This window comes from Sus scrofa, chromosome 8 (assembly GCF_054392235.1).
Source record: "Sus scrofa isolate SSC_HxYL_T2T_F1_AM1 chromosome 8, Sscrofa_HxYL_maternal_Yorkshire_Landrace_v2.0, whole genome shotgun sequence".
Taxonomy (NCBI): Eukaryota; Metazoa; Chordata; class Mammalia; order Artiodactyla; family Suidae; genus Sus; species Sus scrofa.
Genome location: NC_139390.1, coordinates 4,361,612 through 4,375,399, shown reverse-complemented (window position 1 = coordinate 4,375,399; position 13,788 = coordinate 4,361,612). Strand labels below are relative to the sequence as shown.

General features: G+C 61.6%; 1 protein-coding gene across 5 annotated transcripts in view; it reads left to right on the top strand.

Moving 5' to 3' along the window:
• WFS1 (wolframin ER transmembrane glycoprotein) overlaps positions 1-13,788 on the top strand; it is a 29,976-nt gene that overhangs the window by 11,348 nt on the left and 4,840 nt on the right. For all 5 annotated transcript variants that reach the window (XM_084971486.1, XM_084971489.1, XM_084971490.1 and 2 more), the window contains 5 exons: positions 4,893-4,975; positions 5,349-5,493; positions 7,306-7,476; positions 8,147-8,227; positions 10,986-11,131. In XM_084971486.1, the coding sequence (XP_084827612.1) occupies positions 4,893-4,975; positions 5,349-5,493; positions 7,306-7,476; positions 8,147-8,227; positions 10,986-11,131 (626 nt within the window). The remainder of the gene's footprint in view (positions 1-4,892; positions 4,976-5,348; positions 5,494-7,305; positions 7,477-8,146; positions 8,228-10,985; positions 11,132-13,788) is intronic.

Genomic DNA, 13,788 nt, shown 5'->3' with positions numbered 1-13,788 from the left:
CCCGGGCGGAGGTGGGGGTGGCGGGTGGAGAGGGCCCTCAGGAGGCCGAGCTGACCCCAGGCCTCTGGCTGGAGCCACCAGGTGGGCAGTGGTGCAGAGCTGGGCGACGGGTGCAGGTGCCAAGGAAGGTCGGGAGACCGTGTGTGGTCAGGACACAGCGCGGCGTCCCCGCTGTCCTGGGGACAAGTCACAGCCAAGAACGACTCAGGTTCTCCTTGTGCGCCAGCTGTTGGTGCTTTAGGAAGCTCTGTGCACACGTTCTCTTATCCTGACCCTGTTTGAAGTCCTGGCCCCTCTGGTCCCCGTGCTCACCGTGGATGAGCTGTCTTGAGGACAGATGGCAGGGGCAGTGCTGCTCTCGGGTCTGGTGGCTCCCTGAAACCATGGGGAATTTGGCAGCGTGCCGCCATCCCTCCCCTTTAACCTCCTCTCTGCATTCCAAGGCTCAGGAGGCACCGCCTCCAGGAAGCCCCTCCCAGCAGGATTGATGACTCCCCCCCCCCCTCCTGGGAGCCCGCGCTGTTGGAATGCAGAATGCCTTTGATGCCTCTGTCCTCATCTGGCCCCTGTGGGTGGGCAGGAGGGCGGGGGTCCTGCCTCATTCAGCTCAATGCTCTCAGCTCCTAGTGCTCAGGCCGGTGCTGCTTTGAGACTGTGGGCAGGGTGAGTGATGAGGGGTGAGGTTCATGAACCCTGCTCGGCCTTGGGAAGCTCAGACCTCCTGGCTGAGACCCCTGCTCGGAGCTTGGCCAGTCCCCAGAAGAGACGGGGTCCAGGGTTGTCCTTCCTGTGTGCTCGGGACAGCTTGAGTCAGCATCACCGAGGCTGAAGGGACGCGCTCCCTTGTGCAGGACCCCCCACATCAGGTGACCCCAGCTCCCTGTGAAGGGACACTCCCTGGACCTCCCCCCCACATCAGGTGACCCCGGCTCGCTGTGAAGGGAGTGACCCAGCTGCCCAGGGTGGTCAGGAGGGCATGTGGGGTGCCCTTGGGTCCTTGTCCCTCTTCCCTTCACTGCAGCCCCACGTGGGGGCGTCAGGAGGACCAGGGTCTGTGGGAGGCCAAGGCCAGTGAGAGAGGAAGTGGGGGGCGGCCTTCCCTGGGGGCAGGAGCGCGGCCTGGCAGTCACTGCAGGCTTCTCTTCCGAGCCTTTGGCGTCCATTCAGCAATTTAAACAATGCGCTTCTGCAGATCTGACCGCGGCCGCCCTGCGCAAGTGGAAGCCAGCTTCTCCTGCTCCCAACCGTCTCCAGGAGCGCTTCGTGCGGGTCGGAGCTGGCAGGCCCTCGGGGGGCTGCTAGGAAGGGACGCCCAAGTCTCCCTGGGAGGTCCTGCCGAGTGGGGCCGTGACTCGCTCGTGCCCCCTTGTCTGTTCCTGGGCAGGATCTGCTCTCAACAGGGACAAGAGCCGGGCCGTTGAGTCTCCAGGCCGCGCGTCTGCTGTGTTCCAGGGCCTTCCAAGGACCTGGGGGGACAGAGATGCACAAGCCCGAGTCCTGTCCCTCCTCGGTCCCTGCCCATTCATCCCTTCTGTTCAGCGTTTGCTGAGCCGTGCCCGATGCCAGGGGACGGAGATGCGTCAGGCCTGCTGGACACAGATCGTCTCGTAAAGGCCGGTGGGACCGTGCCAGACACTGTTCCAAGCGCCAGCAAGAAAGTGATGCGCCACGCCCGGGGAGGGGACAGTGTCCTGGGGGCTCCAGTTTGATGACAAAATGAGCATCATTTGCCAATTCAGTGTGGCATGCAAAAGTCTCTCCAATGCTTGGGATCCCCTGGAGATGAAGAGTAGACAAGGTGGGGGTGCGTGGGCCCCCCGGATCCTCATGGAGGTGGGGAGACTGCCGGGGCCCGCCCTGCAGCATCACTGTGCTGCTCTGAGACTGACAGAAAGCCTTTGCAGAGATGGGCTGGAGTCAGGAGGGGATGCAGAAACCCAGGTAAATGGACATCAGCAGAAACGCAGCAGCGGGGTGCTCATTAGTTGCGTTGGTCCGTACGGTGTAGAGTCTCCGGGGCTCAGGCGACATGACCAGGGATCTCCCCCCACCTCTGCTTTCCACGGGCCCTCACCCTCAGGCGAGTTCCCCCCAAGCTCCGGGTGGCCTCCAGGGCTCTGACCTGACATCATCTGAAGTCCAGCAGCAGGAGGAGGAGGCTGCTACCCAGCGGCCAGCACAACCCCCCGTCCTGAGTGGGGTCTGTGTCCACCCCTGAACCTGGCCATGTGGTCGGGCTGGTGGGCGGGGTGGGCTTGCTGCACCCACCCTGCCACACGGAGGACCGGGAGTGGGGGAGGGTGGGTCCCCAAACGGAACGTCAGGTTCAGGTTAGGGTTAGGAAGCGGCCAGGAGTGGGGTCAGGCCTGCAGAGAACACGTGCGTTCCGTGGTCCTCCGTGTCCATGTGGCCACAGCCAGCTTCTGATGGTGGCCTTCTTGGCGCTGGGCAGGAAGCCCGTTGGGTTTTGCCTTTGACCTGTGTGGAGGCTCCTCCTTCGATGGGAAAAGCCGGAACCGCCCGCCAGGTCTGCATCTCCGTGGTTGTGCTGCTGCCGAGTGGAAAGCAGAGTAACGGGGAGGCGAAGTGTGTTTCCAGAGAAGTTCTGTGTGGGGGGGACTTCCTGAGATGTCAGGCTCTGAGGCACTTCTGTGGACAATTAATCGCAGACAGAGACATCTAAGCTTGAGCCTTCCATGGTCTGACTTAATAAAAAGGACCTTGGACTTGTGAACTCGCCAGAGGGGCCGGGAGGTGCAGCATCAGTGAGCCGGGGAAGCCCGGTCGGCGGAGAGGGGACCGGGGAGGGCGAGGAGCGCCCGCCGGGCAGGCCAGCTCTGGACCAGGCCCCGAGCACCGAGTGTCTCGTCCTTCCTAAACCTTCCCACCGGATGGACATTGACGACGGGTAGAAAGTGATGCTAAGCGCGGATCACGCGCAGGTCGATGCCTTTCCAGACGCATCCCCCTTCCCTGCCAGCCCCCGCTTCTCTTTGCTCTTTTTAGTCCGGGCCCTTGGCCAGAAAGTGCATGCCAGGGGCTGGAGGGAGGGTGACAGCAGCCAGAAGGGAGAACTGACCTTGAGAACTCAGGAAGGCCCGTCGGGGCCACTGGGGAAGGGGCGGACTCCTGGGCCCTGAAGCCATCCCCGGTGAGGTCCCCGGAAGCTCAGCGAGGAAGCCCAGCTCGAGCTCTGTAGGGAGAGCTGTCATCGTGTTTGTGAGCCGTCCATCCACCAAGAGGGCCACAGTGCAGGTGTCTGACCTGCGAGTCTTAGGATGAATTTTCCCTTTTGAGGCCCCTGCCCCCCGAGCCACCACCGTCCTGCCCCTGTGCCCTCCTAACTGGATGTGACCTCTCTGCCATTGAACCTCTGAGGTGTCACCTAGGACCCCTGCGCCATTGCCTCCCCCTGGGCCCCTGGGTGCCATAGGCTCAGGCACCTTGCACTTGGGCCAGCCCTAAGCCTGGCAGAGCTGGTCTGGGAAAGGCCCGGATGAAGGGGTAGGGAGAGCTGGCCATTGGGTGGCAGTGCTGAGACTGTTCTTGTCCTGAATTTGCCCTCCGTTTCCCATAACGTCTAGAAAGTGAGACTCCGTTAAGTCCTAACCAGCACCTGTTAGGTGGTGGGAACACTCCAGCCTCATTCCGTGTTATTGTGACGTGTCCTGCCACCTGCGGAGGTGGGGTGTGGCAGTGGGTGGAGGCAAGGCCCTGGGTATTGGCTGCTTACATCAAAGAAAGGAACTTCTAAGAAGCGGGTGGGGGGGGTTGTTGGGTTTTTTTGGTTGTTTTTTGTCTTTTTGTCCATTTTTTGGGGGCCGCGCTTGCAGCATATGGAGGTTCCCAGGCTAGGGGTCCCATCAGAGCTGTAGCCACCGGCCTACACCACAGTCACGGCAACTTAAGATCCTTATCCCACTGAGCAAGGCCAGGGATCGAACCCGCAACCTCATGGTTCCTAGTCATATTCGTTATATTCGTTAACCACTGTGCCACGACAGCAACTCCAAGAAGTGGTGATTTTAACACAACTTTTTGTTACATTACCCACTGCCTGTGAGGTCGTTGTGAGATCAGTGAAGTTATGTGATGCTTTTGTAACTTGGGATGACTTTTTACAAGGTAAATACAGCATGGACTGTGTCACGTTTGGGCCCTTGGACCTAGTAACTCGCCTGAAGAGCCTGTGTCAGGAGAATGACTCCCCAAAGAAAAGCTCCATCCGCAGAAAGCTTTGTGGCACCATTTTCTGAAATGAGCAGGAGTGGGGGTCCCCTGGAGGCTCGGTGGAGAGGGGCGGCCTGGACTCCGGAGTGTGCCTGAGACGGGATTTCCGAGCCACGGAAACGGGCCGGTTCACTGCAGAGCAACCTGAGAAACTGGCTGTGATTCATTGTTACTAAAAAAACACACATCAAGGTGTATGTACAGTGATCTTGAACTCCCCAGATCACGTGTGTATGGACGATAGTCTCGGAAAATGTGGATTTGGTTTGTTTTTTGGGGTGCTAGGCATTGGGGTGCAGGTTCTTGATGTAGGTCGGGGGCTTTCAAACGCAAGCCCTCGGATCTTTCTCGAGCCCCAGGTCAAGCCCGAGCTCAGCCGCTCTGGCTGCAGTGAGCTGAGGGGCCGAAGGCGGGAACTGGCCCGTGGCTGTCACTGTCCCCAGCCTCTGCGCCAGCTGGGAGCAGCCCCCGAGGCCGCCCCGGGCAGTTTGCCGTCCTCCAGCCCATGTGCAGCGGCGGAAGGCAGCTCCTTGGCTCATTCTCTCCGCATCCGCTCTCACGCTCCTGACCTGGGTCCGAAGCCCGTTCCTGTGTCCCCTCCTCCTCAGACGAGCGACAAGGACCGACCTGGTGACCGTCTCCCTGGTTTTCTTGTGTTAAAGGGCCTGTGTGGGCAGACGTGGGAATCCCTTTTGAGGAGGTCCTGGAGAAGGCCAAGGCCGGGGACCCCAAGGCACAGACGGAGGTGAGGACCCGTGCCCGCGGGAGGCTCAGGCTGCGGCCCCAGCCCGGCGGGCCCGGGGGAAGCTGATGCCGAGCGGGCGGGCGGGCGCTGGTTGGTTGTGTTTCCAGCTCATGGTCGGTTTCTCTTCCGACACCCCTGGGAGCAGGTCTCTGCCGTCCAGCTTATGCCCCATCTTGGCTCTTACCTCCTCTCTCATGTCAGCGGTCAGGGAGGGGCCCAGCCTGGTGCAGGTGCCTGCGGTCGGCGGGGGGCACATTCCCTCCACTTTCCCCCTTGGCCTGGGTGGCCAGAGGGTGAGAGGAGGTAGACTTGGGGGGGGGGCAGGGCCGCAAGGGGAGGGCGCAGCGTGTGACGTGACGGGCCCTGCCTGCAGGTGGGGAAGCACTACCTGCAGCTTGCCGGCGACGGGGACGAGGAGGTCAACAATTGCACTGCCGTGGACTGGCTGACCCTCGCCGCCAAGCAGGGCCGGCGCGAGGCCGTCAAGCTTCTGCGCCGGTGCCTGGCAGACCGAAAAGGTGGGTCCTGAGGTTTGGAGGGATGCTGTGCCGCTGGGTAAATGAACAGCTAAAATAACGGGACAGCCTGATGCTGGCGACCCCGTTGAGAAATGAGCATGGTTTCTGTTGTGCTGTGGCTTTGCCTCTTAGATGTTTTGGGAGTAGATGAGATCCTTGGCAAATGACGCCTTTTGCGTCCTCTTTAACTTGTCCGGGTGTCTGTGGGGAGTTCCGATCCACATTGGTCCAGCTGGAGAACATGACGGTGGCCCGAAGTCGGAGTGGCACTTTCTGAACTGCCTTCCTATCCAGTCCGAGCCGAACGGCTGGGGACACTGGGCCAGAGAAGACCTGCTCAGACTGGCACTCGCTGCCAGGACAGGCACAGGTTTTGTGGGGCAGCGACTTAGCCTGGCCACGTGGGGACGCATATCACATTGTCCTGCCCCAGGGCGGTGGCTCACTCCTGGAGTTCTCCCTCGCTCCTGGTGCTTCCTGGAGGTTCAAACCTCAGAAGGAATTTGAAAGTATGTAGCGTTATGGGGACCTTTTTCCCCTCAGAAAACAGGGAGGAATTTCCCATAACCTTGAAGCCCAGAGAGAAGTGCTTTGTAGTTTGGTATATTTCCTTTGCTTTTGTATCATAATGTTGTGTTTTGTTTGCTTTTTAGGGCCGCACCTGCAGCATATGGAGGTTCCCAGGCTAGGGGTGGAATAGGAGCTGCAGCTGCCGGCCTACACCACAGCCACAGCAACACAGCGTCTGCAACCTACACCACAGCTTGTAGCAATGGGATCTTTTAACCCACTGAGCAAGGCCAGGGATCAAACCCGCATCCTCACGGATACTAGTTGGATTCTTAACCTGCTGAGCCGCAGCGGGAACTCCCTGTATCACAGTAGCTTTAAAGTTAGGTTTATCATGTAGAAGCCACTTTCTCTGCACCTTAGGCTGGTGGCTTTGACCACTCAGAGTGATGGTATCCTGCTGGCCGGAGTTCCTCACCAAGCCAGCCCCCTCATTCCAGGGCAGCCTGGCACCGGCCCATTGAGTTGGTGGGACCCACATGGCTCGTAGTTGGAGCCAGCGGATCCCAGAGGCCGTGAGGGAGCCGGGGCAGGACCAAGGACTAGAGGGGGTGCCAGCAGGCCTCACCCGGCCTGCACCTTCCCCCGTCTCACAGTGGGTGTTGCCCCATTAGAACTGCAGTGTGGGCCTGGGTGGAAAACGTGGGGAATGTTTCAAATGAAAAAAAGCCCAGCCCTCCAGCCCCAGTCTCTCTGCCCTCCGGGAGCACCACACCCATGTCCCCGGCAGTTGGAAAGGGGGAAGGGGTGTCTGTGTGGGGACACAGCACTCCTGGGAACCCTGGGAGGTGCCGGCGCTGCGCATGCAGGGGGTACCCCGAGAGGTCGCAGTGAAACCCACCAGGGTTCGAGACCAGCTCTGCCCCTGGCTCTGTGGTCTCGGCAGGCCAGGACACCTGTGTGTGCCTCAGCTTGTCCATCTGTAAGTCGGGGACAGCAGGACCTTCTCCAGAGTGTCCTTGTGAGGGTGGGATGGGGCAGGTGCAAGCTGGGAAGCTGGGGAGGCCTTGCCCAGCACCAGCCCACCGTGGCCCCTCAGTGAGCATCTGCAGAAGGGCCCAGCTGAGCCTCCCACCCAAGAGTGGGCGCCGGCCAGGACTCTGGCCACACGCCCTTTGGGTCAGATGTTTGCTTCTGCCTGGTGACTAAGTGCCTGCAAAGCTGCTCCTGGGAGTCCCTTCCCAAGCACCTCAGGCAGAGCTGATATCTGGGACGAGGGCTCTGCTGCCTCCTGTCCCCCAGGCATCACCTCCGAGAACGAGCAGGAGGTGAAGCAGCTGTCCTCCGAGACTGACCTGGAGCGGGCCGTGCGCAAGGCGGCCCTCGTCATGTACTGGAAGCTCAACCCCAAGAAGAAGAAGCAGGTGGCCGTGTCGGAGCTGCTGGAGAACGTCGGGCAGGTCAACGAGCACGGTACGTGGCCTCGCCTCGCGTCGGGCCTGCCCGTGGGGCTCCAGGGACCTTCTGGTGGGGACCTCACCAGTGTCCCATAAGACCCGGGAGGGTCCTTCCTGGGCGTCCTCCTGTCCCTGGGGTCCTCGCCCTGATTCAGCCGTGCCCTGAGCTCCAGTTCAGTCCTCGGTCTGGCCGCCCAGCAGCCCCCTCGACTCGGGTTCTACCTTGATTTGCTCGGCCCCTTAGGGTTTCCTGCTCCTCCTAGGGGGACAGGGACTAGGGGAGGGTGAGAGGTGCCAGCAGGGCCTCTCCAGGGCGGGCCTCATCGCCGCCCTCTGTAGTAGCATCCCCCTCTGCCCTGGGGAGCTCAGTCCCTCGCAGGGGAAACTCAGAGCAAGGGACACGCCAGCAAAGGTGTGTGGGGACAGGTTATGCTGAGCAGACAGCGTGGTGTGTCCAGGGCTAAGGGTGTGTCCACAGTGGGGACGGGCCCTGCCTCCAGGTGGAGGCTGAGAGCTGGCTGTCCTGGGGGCGTCCCCACCCTGCCCCCCGGGGCTGTGTGGAGGCCCCGGGCCCTGCAGTGTCCAGGGCTGGGGGCGCCTTAGGAGCACTCAGGCAGGTTTCTGGGGGGCTGCAGGGAACAGGAACGTCAGCCTGCCCTGATTCTCAGTCTACTGTGCCCCTGCAGATGGAGGGGTGCAGCCTGGCCCCGTCCCCAAGTCCCTGCAGAAGCAGAGGCGGGTGCTGGAGCGCTTGGTCAGCAGCGAGTGTAAGTATGGCCGCCAGTCCTGCGCCCGCGACACCTTCGGCTGTGCCCACCACTCGGGGAACCGTGACGCTCCCTCCTCAGGGTCTCAGAGGCTTGGGGACTGTCTGGGCCCTGAGCTCCGGACCCTGCCCAGCAGGAGTGTGCATTCTGCAGGGAGGACGGCATGTCGATCCTGGCAGGACAGAGATGCCTGCGCTGTGAGCATCCCGGGGCTCTGGGCATCCTGGGGCTGAGGCAGCCCCATGGAGGGCAAGGGGCGGGCGCTCCGGGCCGGGGGCTGGGTGGGTGGAGAACGGCACAGGCAAAGGCCCTGGGGCACCCAGCACGGCTGTGGGGAGGTGGGGGCCCGCAGGGCAGAGCTCAGCAGGGGAGGGAGGATGCAATTAGGCCTCTGGGTCCGCGGTGTGGTCTCTCGGTCTTGATGCTCCGGGCGCCCGTCCTGGAGGAGACACAGGTGGGAGGACCTGGGACCCAGCACCAGCAGGAGGCCTGGTCCTTGTGCCTCTGCCACACACTCATCCCGGGCCTCGGGCAGGTGTGGTATCTTCCCTGGGCCTCGGCGTCCCTTCCTGCACAGGGACAGTCGGATTAGAGCCCAGGGACCCCCCTTCCCTCTGGGCTGGTGAGGAGTCTGTCCAGAAAGTGTCTTTGGATCTCTGGTGACAGGTGGAATTCTGGGTCTGGCTGTCTTTGCTGAGGCCTTGGGCAGATGGGGGCACGGGAACTTGCATTCTTGCTCCGCTTGGGGAAGGCAGAGCCTGGTGTGGTGCTGAAACAGAGGGAGATTAATGACTAACAGAAGCCAGAGGAGTGGAAAGGCTTCTATGTGGCCCTCAGGCCCCAGAGGGCCGGGCGTCTGGCGGGGATGAGAAGGGCCTCTGAGCCAGAGCAGGTGACCCCGGAATTCCTCCTGAAGTCACACTGCAGCCAGGAGCTCAGACCCATGGGCCGACCTGGCCTGCTCCACCCCGGGGGTTTTAGGATAAAGCACGTCAGACCTTTGCTGAGGAGGTAGTAATTGCTAGAAGGCCGTGGGGTCAAATGAGAAATCAAGTGTCCTGGGCTCAGGCAGACGGGGTCCGAGGCTGGCCCTGCCGCCCACTAGCTGTGAGAGCCTTGGACTCGCTGACCCTCGGTGGCGGGTGTGGACAGTCCTGTCCCCTGGCCCAGTGCCCCGGGGCTGACGGCGGGGTCGCCCTCCCCTCGAGTGTGGGCTCCTGGCCCCGACCCCTCAAGGACACGGCCCCCGTGCTCACGGCTCCCCCATCACCATCGCCCATCCGCGGAACATTCCTGCCTAGCAGTCTGTGAAGACGTGTTTGTTTCTCCCACCTCAGAGAAAAAGGACGGAACCCTCTCTGAACCCCACCTGCCCATGGCCACCACCCTGTTTCTCTGTCCCTTTTCCAGCGAAGCTTCTAGAAAGAGGTGTCTGTGGGCACCGTCTCGAGTTCTCCCCCCACCCCAGGCTCTTCCCCAGGGAGGACAGGTGCCGATCCGCCATAATGGCTCTGTCCAGGTCACCGGTGACCCACGGCTAGGTCCGTCCTCTGTTGGTCCCAGGGAGCCCATCAGCAGTGTGGGCGGAGGGTCCTCTCCCTCCCGCCTCCCTCCCGGCCTCCTCCTGCTCCTGTCCTTGCTGCTGCCCTGACTCGGGTCTCCTGCCCCCGGGACTCTGGACGTCAGCACTGCCCCGGGGACCTGACTCTGTGTCCACACTCACTGCCTTGGTGGCCCATCTCACAGTGTCGCGTGCCGTCACGACCCCACACTCACAGCCCCTCACACCCGCGTGTCCAGCCCCTGCTCCCCGCCTTGCCCCTGGTGGTCTCACGGTCCGTTCAAACCTCGTGTGTCCAGCCCTGCACTGCCACCCAGGCAGGCCCCACCCCATAGTGGTCACTGCATCCCACGCGAGTCCCTGGCTCCTTTTCCGATCCTTGGGGTTGATGAACCCCCTTCTCCACGCCCCGCCCCTCCCGCGGTGCTCGCCGCATTCCAGACTGTTCCCTGTGTTAGTGCCGTGGTTTGTCTGCTGTCTTCTGGGACCAACTGGTTGTGGTGTCCGCAGCGCTGGGAACACAGCCCCACCCCACCCAGGAGGGCTCGGGAAATACCTGGTGAACAGCAGGTGTGGCAGAGCCAGCCCTGCCTCTGGTCGCCGTGCTCACGCCTGCGATCGCGGGCGGATCCCCTCCCTGCTCCCGCCAGGCAGCCCTCTGCCGGCCTGGATGACCGCCTGGATGTGGCCGCAGCTCCGGGGGAGCGTCTGGCTTTGTGGGGTGTGAGCCCCTCTCCCCTCCTGCCCAGACGGGGAGCCAAACATGGGCACCCTCTGGATTGGGTCACCCGTTCCAAGTGTTTCTCGGTGCTCGGGCGCGTGGTAGGCCCTCAGAGCGTGCGTGTTGACCAGAGGGTCAATGGGGGGCTGGGATGCGGTGTCGGCGTGTTGAGGAGCCGGGGCCGAGAGAGAGAAGGGGTCCTGGTGCACTGGTGGCGAAGGTGGCTGACGGGCTGATGGGAGCTGGACTGAGGCAGCCACTAGGCTGGAGCTGGGGGGACCCTCGGGGGCGGGTCGTGTCATCAAGGTGAGGACTCTCTGCCCCCCCCCCGCCCCCCGTCCAGCCCCAGAGAGGGGTTCGCTCCCCTGAGCGCGGGCGGAGCTCCCTCCGCACTGACCCTGGCCCCCACCCGCCCACACGGGGTGGCAGCGTGCTGGCAGCTTCGCAGACCCCGTGCGTTCTCTCCTGCGCTTCAGCCAAGAGCCACATCGCCCTGGATGACTTCGTGGAGGTCACCAAGAAGTACGCCAAGGGCATCATCCCCACCGACCTGTTCCTGCAGGACGATGACGACGACGAGCTGGCCGGCAAGAGCCCCGAGGACCTGCCCCTGCGCCTGAAGGTGAGCGGGGCTGGGGCTGCACCAACCCCCACCCTTCCCCTCCCCGCCCCTCTGGGAAGCTGGAGGTGGGGGCACCTTGCCCAGCTTGGGCGCCTCGGGAACCGTGGAGCTTGTCCCTGGGGAGGCCCGTCCAGCAGGTGTCCCCATAATCGCATAAGGAACGGAAGCCTCTGACACCAAGGGTGCTGTCGGGCGGGCTTTGTGGGCGATGGACGAGCCAGGCCCCTGCTCGTCTTTTGTCTTTTGCTGCAAATTGCCTCGTGGGGAGCAGGACGCTATGTGCTCGAGGCCGCCTTTCACTTAGCCTTTGTCATTTCAAAAAATTATCCATTTCTGGCAGAGTGGCGGTCAGTTTTTCGAAGGTGCCTTCCCCCCAAAGCAAAGCGTTTGTGCTCAAGGGGCCGGGGAGCTTGGGGAGCAAGCAGGTGTGGTGTGGAGGGGGTGGCAGGGGCGACTGAGGACCCACCTAAGGGCAGGAGCAGTGCTTGCCACCGCCGTCAGCCAGCCAGCAGCAAGGACGGCGTGCAGACACGTGCCGACAGCCAGGAGTGGCGGCTGGTGCCCCTGGTGCAACAGCTTTTATGTTCCTGGTCACGTGGGGTGACTGGCCGAGGCCGCTGTCCTCTCACCATATCCCCCAGTGGAACTCCTGGGGTTGAGTTCGTCGTGTCTGCAGCTTAGCTGGCAGGAACGCCAGGATTTACAGACGTCTGGCTACCAGGCAGGTCCATCACCACGAGGGGCCGGGAGTGCCCGGGCAGCACAGGGGCCTCTGGGCCGATGAAGCGTCACAGAGCCCCTGGCGGGAGTCACCCGGAAGGGGCCGCTTCTGCGTGCTCCCAGCTGTCAGGGGATGCGTGTGAACTGCCGTCCGCGTGGTACACGGGCTGGGGGGTGTGAGTCCGTGGCGGGAGGTGTGCTGATGTGTCCCCGCGTCAGACACAGCTCGGTGTGCGTGCCAGGCTGGGGGCTGGACGTGGAGCTCAGACCGGCTGCCCTCGGTGGGTGGGGAGCTGGCTTGAAAACGAGTTCCCAAGATGCTGCAGTCCAGAGGGGGCAAGATGTGCAGGCCACGCTCAGGACCAGTGAGCTGAGGGCGCGTCTCCGAGGGCAGGTAGCGCGTCCAGAGTGAAAGTTCTGAGACCTGGGGTCAGGATGGCTGAGGAGCTTGACTGGGGAGGTCACAGCTGAGACTAAAGGTCCCCACAGAGGCAGGCCTGGGCTAAGTGTGTTCCCAGAAGCCATGCGTTTCCTTATTAACGTGAAAGAAGGCAGTTGAAGCATTTGCTGTGGGCTTTGGCAAAGAGAAGGCGCTCCCCAAGTGCCAGGGAGGGTCAAAGGTGCGAGGGCAACCAGGTAAGAAGCCCGGTGGCCCGGCCTGGGCATCCTGGTTTGCATCCTGGTGTGATTACGCATAACGGCTGCTTTCAGAAGCGGCTCGGTTTGGACAGCAAGTTTTGTCACCCTCCTTGTGGGTGCCTGACGGCTCCATGCGCCAAGAGATCTGAAAGTCCTGGTTGGGAGAAAGGAACTTCGAGTGTTCCAACAACAAGGAAACAAGGCGCTTCCTTCTCAGGTTTTGAAGCTGTCAGAGCCCTTTGGTTCCTTTATAGTTTGCCTCGTTCAAAGCCTTGCACAAAAGCCAGGGCAGGACTCATGGCAGGTGTCTCCTGGCGCTAAAAGCTTTCACAGCCTCCGTGAGCCTCTGGAGACCCGAGAACGGATGCTTCCTGGGGAAGCCCCTGCCCCAAGTGGGACGTGCCCGAGCTCTGAGCTGACGTGACCCCAGGGACACTCCAGCCTCCAGGCCGCCTCTTCTCCAGCCTTTCTCAACAGAGGAACCATCTGAAAGATAGTCAGGATTTTTTTTTTTTTTTTTTTTTTTTTTTTTTTGTCTTTCGTCTTTTTAGGGCCACACCCACGGCATATGGAGGTTCCCAGGCTAGGAGTCGAACCAGAGTTTTATCTGCTGGCCTACACCACAGCCACAGCAATGCCAGATCCAAGCCGTGACCTACACCACAGCTCACGGCAACGCCGGATCCTTAACCCACTGAACAAGGCCAGGGATCGAACCCGCCACCTCATGGTTCCTAGTCGGATTCGTTTCCACTGCGCCACAACGGGAACTCCAAAGTCAGGAATATTTTTAAGTCATAACAGTTCTTACATGAAGTTACTGAAGACCTAGCACACCGAAATTCACTCCATTGGGCAGAGTCAGCTGAGGTTAACTTGTTTCAGCCGGCCGAGTGGGCGGTGGGCTCTCTGGTCCACTGCCCAGGGGGTAACTAGCTGTCTTCTGCTTCTCACGTCAGCCGAGTGCAGGTGACCTCCTCAGCCCTGGCCTTTCAGGAACTGACTCTCTACTCATTTTTATTTATTTATTTATTTATTTTTATTTATTTTTTATTTTTTGTCTTTTTGCCATTTCTTGGGCCGCTCCTGCGGCATATGGAGGTTCCCAGGCTAGGGGTCTAATTGGAGCTGTAGCTGCCAGCCTATGCCACAGCCACAGCAACGCGGGATCCGAGCCGCGTCTGCAACCTACACCACAGCTCATGGCAACGCCGGATCGTTAACCCACTGAGCAAGGGCAGGGATCGAACCCGCAACCTCATGGTTCCTAGTCGGATTCGTTAACCACTGTGCCACGA